Source organism: Acipenser ruthenus, chromosome 20 (genome assembly GCF_902713425.1).
Source record: "Acipenser ruthenus chromosome 20, fAciRut3.2 maternal haplotype, whole genome shotgun sequence".
In the NCBI taxonomy this organism is placed as follows: Eukaryota; Metazoa; Chordata; class Actinopteri; order Acipenseriformes; family Acipenseridae; genus Acipenser; species Acipenser ruthenus.
Genome location: NC_081208.1, coordinates 22317200 through 22338400, shown reverse-complemented (window position 1 = coordinate 22338400; position 21201 = coordinate 22317200). Strand labels below are relative to the sequence as shown.

The window sequence follows — 21201 nt, the reverse complement described above, 5'->3', positions numbered from 1 at the left end:
AAAGTGGGGGAAAAAAAACACTGTTCTTCACGTGCTTCTTGTTGAAAAAACAAAACAATAAATTCAGACGGATCCTCATTAAAACTCAGCATACTTGTAAAGATTGAGATGAACTAGGAAAAGCAATTTTAAAAGAACACTTCTATTCATTTAGTTTTTTATATGTTTTAAAGTGAATTACCACCATGACCATTGTGGGTATCAAGCCAGAGAAACAGTCAATATGTCCTAGTTGTCTAAAGCAACAATGTCACAACAACAACAAAAAAATAATAATAATTAAATAAAGTGATACAAAAAAATAAAGGGTTTTACCTATTGGCTTCCTCCTGCAATCTCAGCCGCCTCTCTTCCATCTTCCTCTGAAGCTGTTTAGTTCTTGGATAAGGAACCATGCATTCAAAAAAATAAATACATCTTTCTACTCGGAAATTTGTGCAATTAGTAACTTATTACAGAGCATTACAAACATTACATATTTTATAATAAATATTACAATTTCTAACATGTTCATGGTAGACATATGATGGAAGTATAGCTTTACACAGAATCTAAAAGTGAGTGAAGCGGTTACCAATACCCTAATTTACAGCTACTATAACCCTGTAAATGAAAGCTATTGTAATATTTGATTTAAAATGCTTTAAGATCAGCGACGTCAAGATGGTGCTGTAATATAAACAAGCTACAAACCATAGCCCTATTGTAAGTGACTCTGCATATAATGCACAGTTCACAGCCTACCTCTGTAAATGTATATTTCATTACAAATAGGTGCAAGCAATTCATTGATGTAGAGGCAACCAGTTTACTTGATGATAATCTGTAATGCTAAAATAAAAAAAAATAAAAAACTTGCCCATCACATAGCCTAAAGCAAGCTAGAGACAACTACAGTGCTTCCTTCATATTTCACCATTCAATAATACCAATTTGGTAAATTCACCATTAGACCATTATCTGCAAGTCAGATAATGACATGAATAGGGAGCACTGTATCATGTCAATTATTAAAGCTAATTAAATCTATTTACTTGGCAATCAACAGATTTTCACAAAAGCCCTGTAAATGTAGCATGCACTATTAAAGGAAGTCCGAAACTAGGGAATTCCTGAAATTCCTCTCGGTTTAATAGGTTAAATCAATCACTAATCCCAACACTCCGCCCTACAGTTGTCACATTTCTGCTTTTGTTTGCACCGAGGTATTAACTCCTACTGTATTGAATATCACTTAACCTCCTTGTGCTCCATCCTGCGGATGAGATGTTAAATCAATGTCCTATTGTATGTGACTCTGCATATAATGCACAGTTCACAGCCTACCTCTGTAAAGCGCTTTGTGATGGTGGTCCACTGTGAAAGGTGCTATATACAAATAACGATATTATTATTATTATTATTATTATTATTATTATTATTATTATTATTATTATTATTATTATTATTATTATAAGAAACATGATCCTTTGAGTATCTTTGTTATCTCTAGCAAAAAGCACCAACATCTGCTGCATGTGCCTGTACATGTAAAATTGTATGACACAAAAACCCAGAAGAGTTTATACTCTCAATAAATTACCATTACGTTTCATTTTACGTTAGTTGGACAAGCAGTTCTCTAGACTTATATCCTTGATCCACTATATCTACAGTAGTTAATTACTAGTGCACACAAACAAATGACAATTAGATCAGTCAACTCAATATGGAACAGAACTCTATTGCAAATGTTTTGAAGTGGTTTACTCTTTAGGATCTCAAAGGGCTTTACAAAAACAAATGACAGTCCTGACTTAGCATAGACAATGTTTACAGGGTTTCTCCAACTAGATCAAAGGGGAGAGGAATGTCTTCCAAAATAAATACTATCACATTCTTCCAGAGTAACTAAATCCATCAACTTGGAAAGCCTCACATGGACTCCTCACATCACTGTAGAATGAGAAGCATGTTTCACGTGCCTGCCCCTTATTTACAAAAAAATTAATTAAAAAAAGCAGCTTTGTATTTGTACTACCATTTTCAGCTTCAGCCCCTTACACAGATCATGCATTCGTTTCTCAAATGAAAATCTTTGAAATGATACTGTACAACAGTGGTCTCCAACCCCCGTCCTGGAGAGCTACTGGATCTGCTGGTTTAACTTTCAACCAAGTTCTCAGTTACTTAATTGCACCAATTATTGGCTTAATTGGTCAAGATTAACAGGTGTTCCAGATCTTTAGCCACTGATGATGTAAGACACATGCAATACCTGCAGGACAGGGGCTCTCCAGGACCAGGGTTGGAGACCACTGCTGTACAACATCCAGACACTGTGCTCCCATTGGTTTTCTATGGGAGCTCAGCCATTCTGTAATTACTTATTATCAGAACTGCAAATAAAAGCACAGCTGGGAGGACACTAATTAATGACATGTTCTGTAACCACTGCTTACTGATTACTATTTCAGACAAACAAGATAAATAAATACCTTTTAAAACTATCGTATACAACAGTGATAATGGTTCCTTGGGAATAATGGTACACCCTTGTTCACAATTTATCGCAAGTTCCATTATTACGGAAGAATTGCACAACTTCCACAATTTTGTATTAACATGGGAATGCTTGGTGTCTGCTCTCTACAGTCTTCCATAGTATAGCCTCCCTTATGTGACAAATATCAGAAAGCAGCCTTTGTTCACTGCCCTGTTTACCTGAGGATCAAATGGCAACAATCTATTTTAAACCTGTGCAGAACGTTAGTGTATATTTAAACAGGTAGCTTAGAACACAGTGATTCACTGTCACTCATGCTTCCAGACTAGACTAAATGGCTTACTAATAAAAGGATACCGCCTCTTGTCTTGCTCTTGCAATAATAAGATTCTCCATCATTTGACGCTGAAGGGACAATGTCTGCAAATGAAAACAAGACAGACATCAGTTTCCACAGAATCCACTTCAGGGCTTAACACGCAGCAAATACACATTCAAAGACCCATTTGATCTTAATTCTGCTTGTCTTAGACATTCAGTATTGTGAATCATTCACACACTTCACATCACCATTGAAAAACGAATTCACAAGTTCAATAATATTTATGTTGCATAACCCTATGTAAAAATATGTTTTAAAATAAGAATATTTTCCAGCATGTCTACAGGATTGCTTCTATTATTGAATTTGTACAGTATAGTAAAAAAAAAATATTTAACAAAACTGCAATTCATTTATCTGAATAATAGAAGCAATAACCTAATCTATAAAACCATACAGTATCTTCACAAGAGACACAAAACGGGGATGTCAGTCAGCCAATCTGGCCAAGGTTGTAAAGGCACCTCCATATATTAGGCATTGTAAGAAAATATTAAAATCTTACTATTTTGAACCATTTCATATCAGAGATTATATAAAAAAAAAAGTAAAAATAATAAAACATGTCAGTCCCCAAAATATGACAAAAAAAACCAACTGTTTAACACATAATATTTTTATCCAGTATAAATTAAAATAAACCATATTTTAAGCTAAATAGTTATTTGTAATTAGGGCTTTAACTTTTCGGTTTGTATTTTCCAAACCTATTTTTAAATGTTAATTACCCGTTGTTAAATCTGCACCCTAATAACGAAAAAACGAATAATAATGGACTGGGTTTAAGATTATTTCTTTGCTAAAAATCAAGGACATGTTAAATGATGAACTTGCTTTCACTGTACAATCCTTACTGGGTATTTTATACTGAAAACAAAATCTGTCAGGACAACTATGTACCAGTGAAAATAACAAAAGCACAACGATGTAGGATCAGCGATGAGCAATTCACGTAATTTGTCACTTCTGTTTGAAATAAAAATTAACTTTAAGCTAAACAGAATCAGGCCCAGTCAAGAAATGAAGATAAAAACAAGTGACATTGTTTTTTTTAATTAACAGCTTTTTCTGAGTTTAATTAGGAAACAGAATCGGTTCAAAATAAATTTAAAGGGACGTCATGTGATCAAAAATAAAACCCCAAGCCTATTTGTAATGTACTATCTATGTATTAAGTAGCAGACAATTCAGATATACTCAAATATACTCTAGCAATAACTTAGAATTATAGTGCTGTATATTATGCTTGTAAACTATTTTAGCCACGAAAACTGTAAAAATGGAATAGATACGTTATATAAAAAAAGCACAATGTACAATACCTTTAAAAACGCTTTAAATTGTTTCCAATAGTAACGCATTGTCATTTAAATCCCTGAAAAAGTCGCCGGAATTTTCTTTTGAAAATGATTTAACCCCGTTTTTCTTTTGGGGTTAAACACCTTGCTGTTCAGTTGTCAAAAGTGATATCCCAGCCCGCAAATGTTTGCTGTTTTTAGATTTAAAACAAAAAAACAGTTTAAAATGTAAGAAAAATACATACTGCCATTGCGTTTTCTATGGAAACCAGTTCCTAAACCACATCATTCACACGTGAGTTTAATTAAGGCTGATCAGATATTGGGGAAGCTGTGGGACACTGGTGTCTGGGGTGGGGTCAAAAAAAAAAATTAAATAAAAGGTGGGTCATCATCATTACCAAAGTCGCATGGGGCATGGAATGCCTCCTCCACTTTTTCTTGCCACTAAACTATGGCATTGGTTGGGCGTGACTGCAATAATATACTGGGAATAAGCCTAATTTCTGAATGCCACATTCTGTAAATACATGCTACCTAACTATAATGTGTCCAATTGTATGTTAGTCAGTGATGATATAATGTGTCGAAGTGTATGTTAGTCAGTGATGATGTAAATCAAACAACTAAACAGGCCAAATTTAACAATTGCCAAATATAAATAAATGCAATTGCAAATATGATGGTGTACATGTTCTTAACACATCTGCCGGTTAGTTTCATCGCTGCCCACAGTTTAGTGCGTGTGTGCCACAATTGGAGATACAGTACCCAGATTTGCTCTAGTGTACTAAACTACACTGCAAGCACACAAAAACACAGCTCATACTATAAGTAATGTACACATGTGGTCATACCTTACAGTGTTCTATGTATACCACAGCTTTAGAAAAGTATATTTAACATTTTGAGTTCAATCACAGTAAACTTGGTCCCCTGTGTTAATTGAAATCTAAAATCTAATTTTAAATGTCACCCATGGTAATGTTGTAGTTCTGCTTAGGGGTGCATTTGTTTTAATTGTATTGAAAATTAATAATAAATTGTTATTTATTTAGGGTTATAAAAACCAAGAAGATTTAACTAAAATGTATTATAATATTGCTGAAGAGCCCCCAAAGTAACCAGTTTGTTGCAGTGAATCAGTTGCTTTGGACTATTCAGCAATATAGGAGGAGGAGGCTGTGTGGTCCAGTGGTTAAAGAAATGGGCTTGTAACCAGGAGGTCCCCAGTTCAAATCCCACCTCAGCCACTGACTTACTGTGTGACCCTGAGCAAGTCACTTAACCTCCTTGTGCTCCGTCTTTTGGGTGAGACGTAGTTGTAAGTGACTCTGCAGCTGATGCATAGTTCACACACCCTAGTCTCTGTAAGTCGCCTTGGATAAAGGCATCTGCTAAATAAACAAATAATAAAAAATGTATATATATATATATATATATATATATATATATATATATAGCCGAGTCTGTAAGCATGTTTGTGTTATCGTCGGTTTAAATGCAAGTGGTTTGTTTTTATGGTGTCACACTGCCATTGAACTGACAGGTTCTTCTAGTACCAAGCCTGTCCTGTGCACCATTGCAGTCTCTTTTGAACTGCTTTCTCAGATGCTTGTTTTTAAACTTTGCTATTAAATGTAAAATAAATGTATATGTCTTCAAAGAACTGATTTCAAGGGTCTAAAGTAAACCAGTAAGTTGCTGATTTGTTCGGCACGTTGAAGTATAGTTTAACTGGGGTCCAAGTCAGAGCTTCTCAAACATACTGTATTTGAGGGACCCTCACTCCTTTTCATTTTATTTTTTTTTTTTTCAATTTGAATCTAGACTCCCACTGCAAACTAAGGAAAAGGCAAATCATAAACAAGATAGAAAAACTGAACTGAAGTGAAAACAGAATATATATTTATGTTGTCTGTAAGTTTCACCACAACAGTGAAAGAAAATGTTTCTGGACATATGCTGTTTTACAAAATTCTGAATTTTCCAGAATTTCCTGGGGAGGCCCTAGGCAACCTTTGCAGATTCACGGAGGTCACTGGTCACAGTTTGAGAACCACTGGTCTAAATAAGTGGAATGCTGCAATCGAACCCGAGGCACTCCAGAGGCCTGGTTTTTATTTCCTAGGATTGGTTCACAATAAACTACACAACAATCGGGCTTCCTGACCATCTCCTTAAAACTTTGTGCATCCTTTTAATAAGGGTTTCCAGCCCTCGCTGTCCAGTAGTTAACGAGGCTAACCATATGCATAATACATCTATATTGTGCTTTTACTTCAATACCCAGGTTTGGAAACAAAAATCCATAATGTAACAACATTATTTAAGACTTATACAAAGTTATATGGAGGAGGCGGGTATGGAACATTAAAGAAATAGAGAAGTGCTGTGTTTGAATTGAACCACGGCTCTAAATTGTCTCAGATTCAATCAAGATGCAAGCTCCATTCGGAGATGTAGTATAACAGCATTTGTAAAATATGAATAGCTGGAATGACCTTGAGTGTTGCATACATATAATTACTGAGTTCTAGAATGATAAGTTTCAGCCAAGGAATAAAGTATACGCATTTTCCATAGTAGTGTGTAATCCAGCTAACGCATTACAGGAATGACCTGAAATTACTGGAATGAGTTTTACACTGGTGCATGGCAATATCTAAAAATTATGATACACGTTTATTGGTGCCCTATGTAGTGTACATATTAAGCCATTTTATTAATAGCAGCCTTTCACCTTAAAATACAAAATTAAAGCCCACAAGTCATTGAACCAGCATTCAAGTACTCAGATAAGTTTTATTAGAAAATCCTATTCCCACCATCAGATTGACTTTCCTCTGAAATGCAACATGAAAAAAAAAAAAACTTGGCAAAAAGTCAATGTGAATAACAAAGCAAAGAAGCACATTGATATCAAGAATACATTTTAATGATGACAATGTTCACTTTGAGGAACAAGGTAATTTGTGAGCAAACTGCCCCTTGATGTGGTGACGACGTTCTGATAAAATGCTTTATTCCTCAAAGTGACAGTGACAATACCGGACTCACCAGTGAGGTTTTCTGCATGGCTTGGTTGGGGTTCAGACGAGCAACTCGAGCCTCATAAGTAGCCTTCAGCTTTTGGTTTAGCCTCGATGCTTCCTCTATCGGAGTGAGCTCCCTAAAGCAAGCAACACTCACAGTAACTTTCATTGCTGTACCCAAACTTAGGAAATCATCTGAAAGTACTATACTGAACACAGCTATATTAGGGATGTCCTAAATGTTTAAACTTTAGGATTACACAAGTTTAAATGTGTCAACTTTAATGTACTGTGAATTTTTGTAAACAATCAAAAAAGCCTTCAGGAGATGCCCTTGGTTGGAGTGCGGTTACTTCTTTTTTTTTTTATGATGCACTGCGATATTAAAGTGGATGAGACTATGTGCACATTTTGTGAATATGGAAAAGCCTTTGAATAAATATTGAATAAACAAGCTTGCACTTTACACATACTACTGTATAAAACTACAGCAGACCTGACATGCATATTGTATGCAATTGTAAACGTTTAACACTTGGAAAAAATGTAAACTCTGATCTATTAACATCAACCAAGTATGTTGGTAACATTAATTTCGCCTAGCTATTAATAACCTCATAATCTAGTGCCATGGAATGTTTGTACCAAGTTTAATCACCATTCAACACGCGAACCCCCAGCTAGATATTAGGTGACATACATACGGTGTTGCATTGAATAAGGTCTTTTTCAATACGACTGGGAAAAAAAATCAAGGAGATTTTGTTTTACACGCAAGCTACATTGCTGATTTGTGACCGATTTTAGTCTTGTACTTATTCTTGGCTCCATATTGATCTAGGTGAGGTGCATGCAAGTCCGGTCCTGAAAGGCCATTCTTTAAAGATAATAACAAACTGCTCTAGGACATGGGAGGAGGTTTACTTTATTTAATGAAACAATTAGTAAAATGATTGAAACAAAGCTTCCCTCCCCTGATCTAGGTGATACATCTGTAATAGGAATAGCAGACTGCAGGCAGCAGTATAACTGAATGTTGTGTAGTGCAGGATGCAAGAAAGCTTAAGACTTGACGTTATCTCTGCAAGGAAGCTTACAAGCAGAATGCCCTTTTTATCTGTCCATGAGTAATTGGATATTAACTTACTTTCTGGCACCGTGTGCTTCTACAATCTGCATTCTTTGGAAGATCTCAGGGGGAAGGAAGGGGGAGGCTGTTTCTCCTCCATCGGAGAGGACTCTGCGATGCCCTGGCTTGTAGGAGGGTTTGAGTGGCTCCAGTACAGCAGGCTGCACCTCCACTTTACCTTGAAGTAAAAATAACACTTAAATATCAAACAGTCGTTATTGGTTACTGGGCCAGGTTGGATGGAAATTGACACACTATGTAAAAAGCTAAATAAATTATGCCCCAGCACAAATGTACTGGGACCCGTTGTAAAACTGGGCCCATTATGAATATGAATCCTCTTTTTGTTCTCTCCATTGGATGTTAGCACGTGGATGAATTTTTTAAAATGTGTTTGAAGACTGGCGACATGCCAAATCCATTCCACAAGGATTACTTACTTAGTTTAGTTGTTGTCGACTTGACCCTTTCTAAGCACTGTTCTGCCAACTTCAGCATCTTCTGTGCGTCTGGTGTCACAATGTCACACTCATCTACAAGACAGCAGCACAATCAGTTAAATTCTTGTAAAGCAAGCATTGAGCTACAGTAACTGGCTAACCACCAACAGAAAGCTTGCTGCACATTTCATTAGAGAAGTCACTGACACTGAAAAGACCTATCCATACCTATCTGTATGTCACATTTACATTTTGGCAGTGCTGGAAAACTGGTAATAAAATTACAGACTAAGTAAAGACATACTCTTAATCACAGGTCAGATCGCTCAAATTTCTGGCACCGGGTCATTTCAATAATATACCTGAACAAGGGGAGTTTGAAATCTTAGGACTGGGCACTGGGCTAGTGAGAGTTGACTTCCATCACACTTGCATTGTTGAGGCAGGATAACTGGACTTAAAAGGTTAACCAATACATGTTCTTCCCTCTCATTAGCAAGCAGTTTTTTGTAAGCCTGTTGATTGTTTTTCAGACTATTTGACACTGGATTGTAAGCCCATTTATCTTGCCACAACACTATAGGTTAATTCCCTGTGGTATTAGGATCACATCTTTCTCCCTTTGTGCAGAAAATTGAGTTTCATGTTTCAGGCGGGGTCAGCTGCACAGTTTGTGAATCCACAATGTGGATGCAGGTACAATGGAAGTCTAGCCTTAGTTATTTTCTCTTTAACCAGTGTCAAAGGTAAAACAAAATAAGTATAGAAACAACTGGTAAAATGTAGCCTTAATCCTATTAGCATGAGTTACAATGCAGAGAACAAGAGCACAATGTAAAGTGGATGTTAAGAAAGGCTGAGGCCCCAAAAGAAAAGGAAACACAACTCACATTTAACTGGCAAAATACCAAACCACAATAGGGAACCAGCCTCTTTTGTCAATAAATGCGAGGTGTGAGCAGGAAGTCCAGTCATCAAGAGCAACAGAAGCAGACATGGGACTGACATTCATGGTATTGCAATATGACACAAAACCACACATATGGCATTGCTCTTTCTTACACTGCATGTCTGGCAACACCCTCCCTACGTTCTTGTTTGCCAGTTCACTCCTATATACAGAAAATGCTTTCGATATTAGACATTTTAAATGTTAAACATGGTATGCAATAATAAAAAAATACCTGTGTATACAGAAAGTATAACAAAATATTTACCTTTGGGTATTGCCTCCTCTAAAAGTGCTTGTGAAATAAAGTTAATGCTCCGCAGGTACTCACAATAAGCCTCCTAGGAAACAAAATGTCAGACTACCAGCACTTTTGTTAACACTTTTAGCATATTAAAACAACAAATGATTTTTTTTTTTATATAGTTAGTATAGGAGTAATATATAAAGAAAGTATTTATTATCTGTGATATCTTTCTTTTCTTTCCTGGTCCCTGATGTACTAAATAAATATCTAAAGCCTTCTTAACCCTGGTACTGTGTTGTCATTATGGGGAGCAGTACTTACTAGAAAGCAAAATGCTGTCTTTCTTCGGAAGTGCTAAATGATTTTTGAGGCCAAAATCTCAATTTCACATAAAAAGTCATACTATTTCATGCTTTAAAATTAGTAGCAAATGTATTAAAAACTAAATAAAAAATGAACAATACTATTAAAGGAGAATGGGAATTAGACAGAAAATAAATTATATCTTATGATAATTTGTAAGTTGTGTGTAGTTTGAAAGAAATATATAATTTTACAAAATGCAATGACAGGTTCAACACTAATAATATAATGCCGTGTATGTCAGCTGTTTCAAACACAATACACATATCTTAGCCTTATTTTAAACCCATTAATATCCTGTGTATACATGTCAAAACAAGAAGGTTATGTATGCATCGAACAGTTATGCTAAAAATGGCAAATGCAAAAAGCTGCTTGAAAGTTCATTATCTTATGGGAACAAACCAGCGGGCAGGGTAGGTGGTATGCAGATTCCAGGACACCAGGGTGATTACTTACGCCCTCACGGACTGTCAAGTGTTTATTTTTAAGTATTGTATCACAGGCTGTAAACAGTTCAGTTCCCGGATGAACTGCACACATTAAAATGCTGTTTCATATAATTTCATATAATTTCATGTATTTTAGTTTTACGATAAAAGAAGCACTGTCGTAGTCCCTTTACAAATGAACACATATTGACAGCCCTTTACATCGGCCCTATAAACATCTTCCTAGCTAATCCACATCCTGTCCTTTGGCATTTACACCCTCAATAACGTATCTATTTTACCTTGTGTCTGTTATTAGTGTCCAGTTCTATGGCCACATTGGCTAGTTTCATAGCATTTTGAAGTAGTTTCACTCCTCCGTCTGGTACGGCAGCGGACATTGCGGAACCGAGTACTCCTGGAATTAAACAACCCTTCGTCTAAAATACACGGACCGAATACATCCAAGTGTGCGCAGCACGGACTTCCATAAACAGACGGACTGAGTGGCAAAGTAGAGGGGGCCCCTGGGAAACAACCACGTAGAATATCTGTGGTGTAAACATCCGTGTTTGTTGCAAGATTTATATAATATTAGATTATATAATCCTTGGTTTGTTATGTTGTTGCATGCACGCGCAAGAAGAGCGATGTGATTGGTTCGCTTTTAGTTTAATGGGTATTTGACGTGCTTTTATCGCGGCTAAGGTTCTCACTTTACTATTTTTTGTAATTATTATTTTAAATGATCATACCCTACCATGCAAATCCTTTATGATCATCTTATTTAGGTGTTGTCATGAATAAAGTATATAGAACGTGCACGCAATTATATATATATATATATATATATATATATATATAAATGGAAAACACCTATAGCAGTCCTCACAAAAAAAAAAACACCTCCAAAAGCACCAATAATAGCTTGTTAAATAGATGCTAATTTAGCAGAAATTCGAGTTCACAGAAAGCACATAAAGGATAGACAAATAGCCCCCACACCTATCTGCCCGATGCACCTGACCAATATAGACTTTCAACATCTCCAGCTTAATGGCTAGCCACTGTTGACATTTTAATAAAATAAGTATGTTTTGACAATTATCAAGTCAAAGAAAATATACATTTCAGAATTTTGGGCAGTTTAGGGTCATTCATAAAAACAGTATAGACGGGCTTAATCCGGTCCAAGGGTGTGTGTGTGATTGATTTACCATGGTCGTTATTTTTACTTCTCCCATTCAACTATGCAAAGTGAATATTTTGCATACAAAACTTCAGTACTAGTTTTTACCTACAAAGAAAGCCTTAGTGCAGTTCTTCATATTGCCAATAGAGGCGCTGTGGATGCTATCAGAACGTTTTTTTTTCAGGGATGCCAGTGAGTTTTTTTCTTGTTTAGCTACTTCCGGATCTGGTTCGAATGAGATATTCTGTACATTTTAAAAGTTTTAACCGCAAATATTGTATTTTATATCAATTTAAACAAGAGCTATTTGTCGCTGTCGTTGTAAGTCGATGATGAAACGGGACCGGTGCGGTCGGTTCCGTGCTCCGGTGCAGGAGACTCAGCTGGGACAGCAGGCTGTTGTGAGTAAACGAGGCGGCCGCCGTGGAAGACCGCGATCTACCGCTGGGGAGAACCAGGCAGGGGCTAGGAACGAAGGGAGCCAAGGGAGACCAGAGGAGCATCTGAATGAGACCGGCATTGAAATACAGCACACAGAAGAAAGTCTCGCCCCTTCAGCTGTAGTAGGTGGTGCTGAAGGCGGATCAGAGGAATCGGGTTAGTTTGCTACACAAATGAAATGGACGGTTGAAAACTAGAACAAATTACAAAAAGTTATAGTTTGGCTCAATTTTCTTACTTGATGTACCATAAAATCCTACTGTAGTGTAACGTCTGTATCATTTGCAGGTACAGCTTTCGTTTATGGGGGTTTCTTATTTCAAGTACAGATTCTACTACTTCCAGTAAGATAACCCTCCCAAAAGACTGCTGCCGGTAGTTTAACATCAGGGCTGAAGAAAGTGAAATATTCATGATTTATTTGCCTGGCTTAATTTAACAGAAAGAGAAATATGCATTTATATTAGCAATTTGTTTTGTGCAGCATGACCCTACTTAAAGGAGTTGCCTCAGTCTTTAGCTCAGCTGTGGAGTAGTTGTGGGGTATCCTTAAGGCTGCAGTAGGCTAGATTCTTTTGCAAGTTAAAACTGCATGTGTCTGTAAACAAGCATGTCAGTGAAATTCATCGCCTACCACAGCTATACATAAAAAATTGGAGCTGTCAGTAGATCACTATGGCCTCCACTGTATACACATATAAAATGTAAGTTTGACTTACAGACAGACAGACAGTTGCCTTCAAATACCCCTTGATTCTGCTACTCTAAATAACACAATTATAAGCACTTTTTCTAGATGTATTTAAAAACTGTGTGTAATTGAGAGACCTCCATGTGGCCCATGTGTTGAGGCTCTAGATTATGTACCCCAGCCTTGCACCCAGCGGTGTGATGTCTGGTACATTTAATTCGTTTGGAGCCTGAACCCTGATTAGCACGGTAGCTCGGTGGTCTATGTCTGAGCTGATCAGTTGCAAATACAATGCATAATGTGTGATTAGTATTTTCTTATTGGTGTTGTAGGTATAGGAAGGACTGTAACCACTACATTCTGCCGGCTTTGCCATGGGAAATTTTCATCCCGGAGCCTGCGAAGTGCCTTTGGGAAGATCCCTGTGATTGGACAGGGCCCCGAGAAGAAGCAGAAACAGCAGGTTTTCTTTACTGATTTCCAGCGCCTGGTGGGTGTGCCGGTGATGCAGGATCCAGTCCTCTCCCAGTTCATCTGCAAGAACTGCCACACCCAGTTCTATAAATGCTCCAGCATCCTACAGACGTTTATCCAGCGGGTTAACGTGTCACTAGCTGGGAGAGTGAGGTCAGGGTGCAAGTGAGTGAAGAGCTTGTCAGAGAGAAACCGGATTTCTCATTCGATTTAATCCTGAGCTCTATTCAAGTTAACACGTTTTCAAGTTTCTGCAAAGTTTCCTAATTTGAGCTGAACCTCTGTTTTGTCAGCTTGGAAGATCTTCACAGACCAACACGGCAGAATTGCAACATATCACAGTCTTTAACTGAGGCATACCTCATGGGCTTGCAATTTATTTGTGAGATGAAATGAAATGACAAAGTGTTACATTGTTGTGTAGCTGTAAATGCCATATTTTAATATAGACACTAGATGTGAGCAAAAGGAACATATTTGACTTTCAATTACAACATTTGCCACCTGGTGGTGCTTTGCACAAAATAAGAGGACTAATTGCTATTGTATAGTATTGTATGTCTCTAGTAGTAATTTTCACAAAGGCATGCATTAAGCTGTAAACAAGACAAAACCAACAAAAAAGTCTGCTGTAAAAAGGTTAACTAAATATGGGTTGTACATTTTTTGTCTTCTTTCCTCTTTAGGGGAAATTCATTTTCTGTAAATTCAGATGCAGAGAATTCAAGTTATGGTAAGTAGTCACAATTAAATAACGTTCAATTTATATAAGCTGTACATGTCTATTGTAATTCAACTCATATTTATTGTTTTTTGCTGTTATGGTACTTCAATATCACAAATGTAATTGTTTACATTTTAGTTTCTTGTGATTTTTATTAATTGCTGAGACAAATATTCAAATAAAATTGACCAATTTTGTATTTGTTCATATAATTTAATAAAGGACTGTATCAAAAAGATACCTTCAAAGGAAACCAATGTATTAACTACAACTGAAATAAATAACACACCTTTTTAAATAGGTAATTTCATGGGTTACTGGGCTTATTGGTGAGAGATTTGTTTACTGTAGGGTTTGAAAGAATATTCAAACATGTTTGCCCCAGGACTGTTAACAACAGTAACCACAAAATAACGTGCTTAACGGACTTAGCCAACCAGGCAAAATATATTTATGGCTATGGAAACTCTATGTAAGATGGAAAGAGTATTGTACTGTATTTTGTTTGAACAGATGATCTGATTACATCAAGTCCTCAGTGCTTGCGCAGCCTGGTATCCTGGGCACACCAGCATGCCGGGTCGTGCCAGTCCTCCCCCAGCCTGCAGGAGGTGATGGCGTCAGAGTACTGCGGGGTGGTCCGGGCAGTCTGGGCCTGTGGAGACGGGCATAACTATGTCATGGACACTGACTCTGATCGCACCCCACAGGAGCTCCATTCTGCAGAAGCAGTGAAACCGGAGGGTGGGGAGGGCTCAGGAAAGCCAGCTTCAGGGAACAGTTCTACAGAGCATGGCAGGCAGACACAGCTGGCTACGACGGAGCCTTGCAGCTCGGAATGCCAGCAGTCCAGTTACCCATCGGCAACAACGCTGGTGACAAACGCAGGGACTCCACGAAACCAGAATGCATCGCACCACCATATAAAGAGTAATAAAAAAGCACAGCAATCACCTGTTGACAGCATTGAAGGTACGGTAAAAAAAAAAAAAAGGTAAAATTGGATAACCAATAGTTATTTTTCTATCCAAAAATACAATGCTCCGTGCAAAGGTTTTTGAATTCTGCTGCCACTTTCTACTTTTTAAATATGCTTGCAGGATAGAAATGCAAATAGCAACTTTTTGAAAGGGGTCAAGTATGATTTCTTTGTATTGGATAATAGCACATATGTTTTTTCTTCATTAGGACAGTTAAGCAGTAAAGAGGTGCCCAGTTCAGTGCCACCAGGAGAGGCATTGGATGGGGAAGAGGAAGATAGTGATCTATCCGACAGGTAATCTTAAATAATTCACCCTCTTGAGGGTGGCAAAACCTTTATATTTATAACTAACATGACTGCTGCTACCCATTTGTAAACTTGCCTTCAAAATGAGGGGAATGACAGAGCTGGTTTTATTTATTAATTTAACAGTCAGGGGTGTTTAAACTAAATAAGGTTGCTGTCATAAGAATTGTCCGGTTTTTGGTCTTGTGAAATGTTTTTATCCTCTTTTTTTTTTTCTATTAGTAAATAAAACAAATACCAATATGAAACCTTTGATTCACATCTGATGCCCCAGTGTCAGTTTAAATGCAATCAGAGTAGGCAGAGTTTCATAGATATCATCATCCTTGTGCTATCAAAGATATCGACACATTTATTTGCTTTTTCATGCTTGGTTAGTTGGATAGTTTGATGCACATTGAAGTGCTGTTTGGTTCACTTCTGAAATGTAACCAGATTAAGAAAGAATGAGTATCAAACAAAGTGGACCAGATCAGTTTAAAGGGTGGTCTTGGTTCACTTGGAGGGAACTCTGTTTATTTGTCCCCAAAACATTGTTGATGTAAAAACCAAACAAACTTTAAGTGGAAATCAAACCTCAAAACCAAGCAGTGAAGCAAAGGGAGGAAGTGATGACAATGAAAGTGGCACAGCTAATAAATAAACAATACTGTGCTGTACTCGTCTTTCTTTACCACTGGGGAAAAAGCATCCTAATTTCATGCTTCTCTTGGGGTGAAATCTTGTGCTGTCCAACATAAAAACCAAAAAAGTCATGTCTCTACATTTACCTTTGTTGAAAATTTCATTTCTAAATTAGATGTTGCTTACACCATGAAAATATGTTATTTTTTGCAATGGAATAGTGCTGTTCAAATATTGTACCAGTATACCATTTTTTAAATTTATTTTCATGTTTTAGTATAAGATGCAGAAAGTTTGCCATGTTTTTTGCAAGTACAATCTGATTCAAATTCTTGAAAATGTCTTATCTGTAAATTGGCTGGCATTCTCAACCCATCATGTTATTATTTGTGATTGTTAAATTATTGGCTTCTATTGATTTGTAGTTCTAACCTAATTCTGTCAAGCGACGATGAGGAAAAGACAAAAAATGGATCCTCGGATGAGTTATTTGAACCTTACCCAGAGAAGATGTGAGTGGAAATTCACGTTATATTTTACACTGGACTGCATTAGATCAGCAGTTTTATGAATTATAGTATTTTTTTTAACTAATGATCTTACAAAAATGAAACTTTTTGTGACAGAAGCAGCAGAGGAGTTTTCTTTTTTTGAATTTTTTTTTTTTTTTTTAGTAAAGTTTCAAAAAACAGTGAGAGTAAAGAGGCAAAAAAGAAGACGGAACCAAAAGTAAGGAAGAAACCAGGTCCGAAGCCAGGATGGAAAAATAAAATTAAAACTGAAAGGTACGACATGTGTTCATCCTTAAATGTGGTAGGAGATGAGGATACAGAGGCTAAGGATGCAATTGATTTGACTTTTTAGCTAACAAATTTTAAAAATACAAATTCATGAAATAAACATGTGGAGACAGGTGTTAACTATATGCTGTGAAAACTTGTTTCCCTATTTCTTAAAGAAATTGTGTAATTGTTCTGGAATCTATTTATGAAAACATTTTAATATGCCTTTGCTAAGTGATGCTGTGGATATAGGATAGATGTTTTGTCACCTGGAGTGCTGCTGGGTTTCAAGTCATCACTGATTAGGAAAGGGCTTTGAATCTGGTTTACAGAAGATAATCCTGATCTTGTGTTTCAGTTACAGAGAAGAGCTGCCTACAATTCATAAGTGTCCTTACCAGGGCTGCACTGCTGTTTATAGAGGGGCTGATGGAATGAAGGTAAGTTATTACTGTATTTATTTAAGCAATGCAGTTCACAGTTTTTAGAATTGCCGCATTTGTAAAACTACAGTATATGTTAAAAATATACTTTGAACTCAGGTGCCAAAACAATATAAAATGAAAGTAAATGTTGATAGGTATGAAAGTTTTCTGCACATTTAATGTTATAATGTTTGGTCTCTTACTTGCTGTTTGAACATTAAAATCATTAAATATCTTGCATCTAAACACCCCAGTGCATAACAAATTAAACTGCAGTTTTTTTTACTGACAATTTTTCCTTTTAAGTACATTTTTTTGGACTAGAAGCTTTCTTCGGATGAAAAATCAATTTGGTATTACATTGAGTAAGATTAGCAAAATGTAATTCCATGACACGTTGCAAGGTAATAGCATCTGCCCCCTATTCTTGTTGTTCTAGAAACACATCAAAGAGCACCATGAGGAAGTCCGTGAGAGGCCCTGTCCCCACCCAGGTTGTAACAAGGTGTTCATGATAGACCGATACCTGCAGCGCCACGTGAAGCTCATACACACAGGTGAGTGGGCTAGTCTCAGATTCATGTTGGGTATTATTTCGTAATGAGTTCTGTAGTCAAATAAAGAAGTGATCCTAATAATAGAGTTAACACTATATCCCTTATTCAACAGTTTTGGCGAATATCAATTAATTACTACTATGTTTATCACTGATTTATGAACTGTCATGATGCAATGTACTGTACATGGTCTTGAAAAACATTTACATTCGAGTTACAAAGCGCACGGCTTTCGTTGGGGATGGTAAACTGCAGTTTTATTATGCTTCATGTTTGTTTTTTGTTTTTTTCGCAGTCATTGTTTGGAATCAAATTCTTGTGCATTATCTCCTTTTTAATGTCAACTTCATGTAGTTTGTAAGCATTTCAGCTTTAACATCTATCATCATCTTACAGAGGTGCGGAATTACATCTGTGATGAATGTGGACAAACATTTAAACAGCGGAAACACCTCTCAGTTCATCAAATGCGGCATTCTGGAGCGAAACCTCTGCAGTAAGTACTTCGAGAAAGTGAAGTTTCTATTGGAATTCTAAATGAGTGATCCAAGAAATTTGGTATTGGCTATTGCAATTGGAAACTGGTAGAAATGTGTTCCTCTTTTTTGTTCATATTAAATTTGAGCAGTTGGCGCGATGGTTAGCGCTGCTGCCTCACAGCTCCAGGGACCTGGGTTCGATTCCAGCCTCGGGTCTGTCTGTGTGGAGTTTGCATGTTCTCCCCGTGTTTGCGTGGGTTTCCTCTGGGTACTCTGGTTTCCTCCCACATTCCAAAGACATGCTGGTTAGGTGGATTGGCCTCTCATTGCCCCTTAGTTGCCCTGCAATGGGCTGGTGTCCCTTGCACCCTGTGTCTGCCGGGTTAGGCTCCGGCTCACCGCGACCCTATATGGGATTATGCGCTTACAGATAATGGATGGATGGATGGATACATTTGAGCGTTAACTATTGAGCCTTCTTTAAGGTGGACATTTTTCCAGCATTCCAAGAGGGAATGCTCTTGGATTGTATGAAGCACGCATTTTTAGGGGCAATCTTAGGATACACAGATAGGTGATTGATGTAATTCAGGGTGATTAGCTATTGCTGTAAAATGCTCTAAAAAATACACCTGTTGTTTATCCAGGCTGAGTAAAGGTTGATCAAATTAACCCTTTAGTTTACTTATGACACCAACTTTTAATGTATGGAATATGGAGCAAGAAGGACAGACAGAAAGCATAACTTTAGTATATATTTATTACTTTTGTCTGGCTGCAAATACATTAAAATAACTTCAAGTTTTGTGAATGGTCCCCTTGGCGTATAACTGAAATGCTGTAATACAGAATATGCAGCTTTTGTAAGTGTAGATAGTGATGAATAAATACCTCCAGCATTGTTTTTTTCAGTGAAACTGTTTTAATGGGAAAAATATTTTGCTTGTCAGGTGTGAAGTCTGTGGTTTTCAGTGCCGGCAAAGGGCTTCTCTTAAATACCACATGACGAAGCACAAGGCAGAGGCAGAACTGGACTTCGCTTGCGACCAGTGTGGAAAACGATTTGAAAAGGCCCACAACCTGAATGTCCACATGTCCATGGTGCATCCCTTGACCCAGAGTTTGGATAAGAACAAATTTTATGGAATTGTACAATTTCTGCCACCTGGTGACCCACAGGGAATGCCAGAAACTCTTACAGAACCATTAATCCACCAGGGACTACCAACTGAAACACAAGCCAGGAGAGAAGATGGACTTTTGTAGAAGATGCAGTAATCAGAACTCGGGTACTGATTTATTTTAAGATCATACTAAGGACTGCAGTGTTATCTACAGTCAATTGCAGTCAAGCCAACAACCTATATACTAGCATTCAGGTTTAATACCACGAGAAGAGAATTCATCAGAATTGTGTGAGAGTTACTTAGATTCTTTGCCACTATTTTAGGTGCAAACACACAAATAAAATAATTTTTTAAAAAGGCTTAAATATTAGGAGTCAACAGTAAACTGGCCCAAAAGGAATATGGACTGCCTAACATTTTAAATTTTTTTTTTTTTTTTTTTTTTTACTGTAACATTTTTATAAGTTTCAAAATGAAATGTGTTTTTATTCTAATTTGTATTTATGGGCTGATTTGCACCCGTTACCTGTAACCTGGAATAAGGTTTCAGCTAACATTTATTACAGAAGTGATTTATTTCTGTATTTTAGGTTAAATGTAGCATTACTGTACCTAGGCAAAAAAATATATATGAAAGAAGTGCCATGTAAAAATAATTTATTTTTTCTATCTACACCCTTGAGCAAATATTACAAAAATATTTATATGCACTTGCTTACTGTGGTTGTATGTCACAGACATGCAGTATCCTGTGAATCACAACTGAAGACTTCCTTTAAAACCGAACATTGGTTTTACATACAGTAATGCAGCTGTACCGTGGAGACACAAATAGGGTTTGATTCTCAAACTATTCGTAAATGACTTTCCTAACTGAAGTATGATATGATTAGGGCTTTAGATTTCATTTACCATTATATACAAATGGAGGTATAGAAACGTCATGTACTAAAGATTGAATTGTAATGTTCGTCGGTTTCTTTATCATAGCAGAAAATGCTACGGTCACTTTGCTAAAATGTTATCAGACCAGTTTTATCCTGTACAACACCTGCTTGCACACAATCTGTGTACAGATTTTTTAAAATAAATATACATTAAAAAATTATGTTTTGCCAAGTGTATGAATTGATGAGGCATTTTAAAGGTTATGTGATCATTCAGCATGTACAAAAAGTTTCACTAGAAGAGTTTACAGGACAGCATGTGAATGCCTATATCAAGTCAGGTGTTCTAAAGGAAAAGAACAATGTGATGTTTGTGCCTGTAAAAGTATACTTAAAAAGTACTTTAAAAATTGCAGATTACATTTAAATGATATCTTGATATTAGGCAGCATAGTATATATTAAACATTAAAATGGACCGTGTATGATTGTGCATGCATTTAAAAAGCAATTTTTTTATACAATAAACAGGTATGTATACAATGTAAATAGATCATCTTGGTTTCTGTGTATTCCATAGTTTAGTATGCAAGGCAACTTTTGTTGTTTAGGAAAAAGGTTTAGTTCCTTTTTATATTTTTATTTTTGAAAAATCACTACACATTTTTACAATTTTGTAAAAAAAAAAATGGAATGGATAATATTGCTTAATAAAAATGCTGTCACATTTCAAGATTGAAGGGGAAGCTAAG

At 36.6% G+C, this 21201-nt stretch overlaps 2 protein-coding genes across 2 annotated transcripts in view; one reads left to right on the top strand and one right to left on the bottom strand.

Moving 5' to 3' along the window:
- LOC117425724 (VPS9 domain-containing protein 1-like) overlaps positions 1–11512 on the bottom strand; it is a 32409-nt gene extending 20897 nt beyond the window's left edge. The window contains exons 1-7 of the mRNA XM_034042936.3: positions 11062–11512; positions 9987–10059; positions 8770–8862; positions 8348–8507; positions 7226–7337; positions 2843–2905; positions 316–368 (exon numbers count right to left, since the gene is read on the bottom strand). Of these exons, the coding sequence (XP_033898827.3) occupies positions 316–368; positions 2843–2905; positions 7226–7337; positions 8348–8507; positions 8770–8862; positions 9987–10059; positions 11062–11160 (653 nt within the window). The 5' untranslated portion in view covers positions 11161–11512. The remainder of the gene's footprint in view (positions 1–315; positions 369–2842; positions 2906–7225; positions 7338–8347; positions 8508–8769; positions 8863–9986; positions 10060–11061) is intronic.
- Positions 11513–12040: 528 nt separating this feature from the next.
- Positions 12041–21151, top strand: LOC117425889 (zinc finger protein 276-like). Its single transcript, XM_034043182.3, has 11 exons — positions 12041–12548; positions 13416–13722; positions 14244–14290; positions 14795–15253; positions 15470–15557; positions 16619–16705; positions 16868–16978; positions 17334–17415; positions 17840–17957; positions 18354–18453; positions 19387–21151. Exons 1-11 carry the CDS (start codon positions 12281–12283, stop codon positions 19700–19702), a joined length of 1983 nt encoding a protein of 660 aa, XP_033899073.3. The 5' UTR covers positions 12041–12280; the 3' UTR covers positions 19703–21151.
- Positions 21152–21201: the final 50 nt, after the last annotated feature.

Coding starts and splice junctions, on each gene's coding strand:
- LOC117425889 (XM_034043182.3), top strand. CDS start 12,281: ATGATGAAACGGGACCGGTGCGGTCGGTTCCGTGCTCCGGTGCAGGAG. Junction 12,549..13,415: donor AGGCGGATCAGAGGAATCGG/GTTAGTTTGCTA, acceptor TTGGTGTTGTAG/GTATAGGAAGGACTGTAACC. Junction 16,979..17,333: donor AATAAAATTAAAACTGAAAG/GTACGACATGTG, acceptor CTTGTGTTTCAG/TTACAGAGAAGAGCTGCCTA.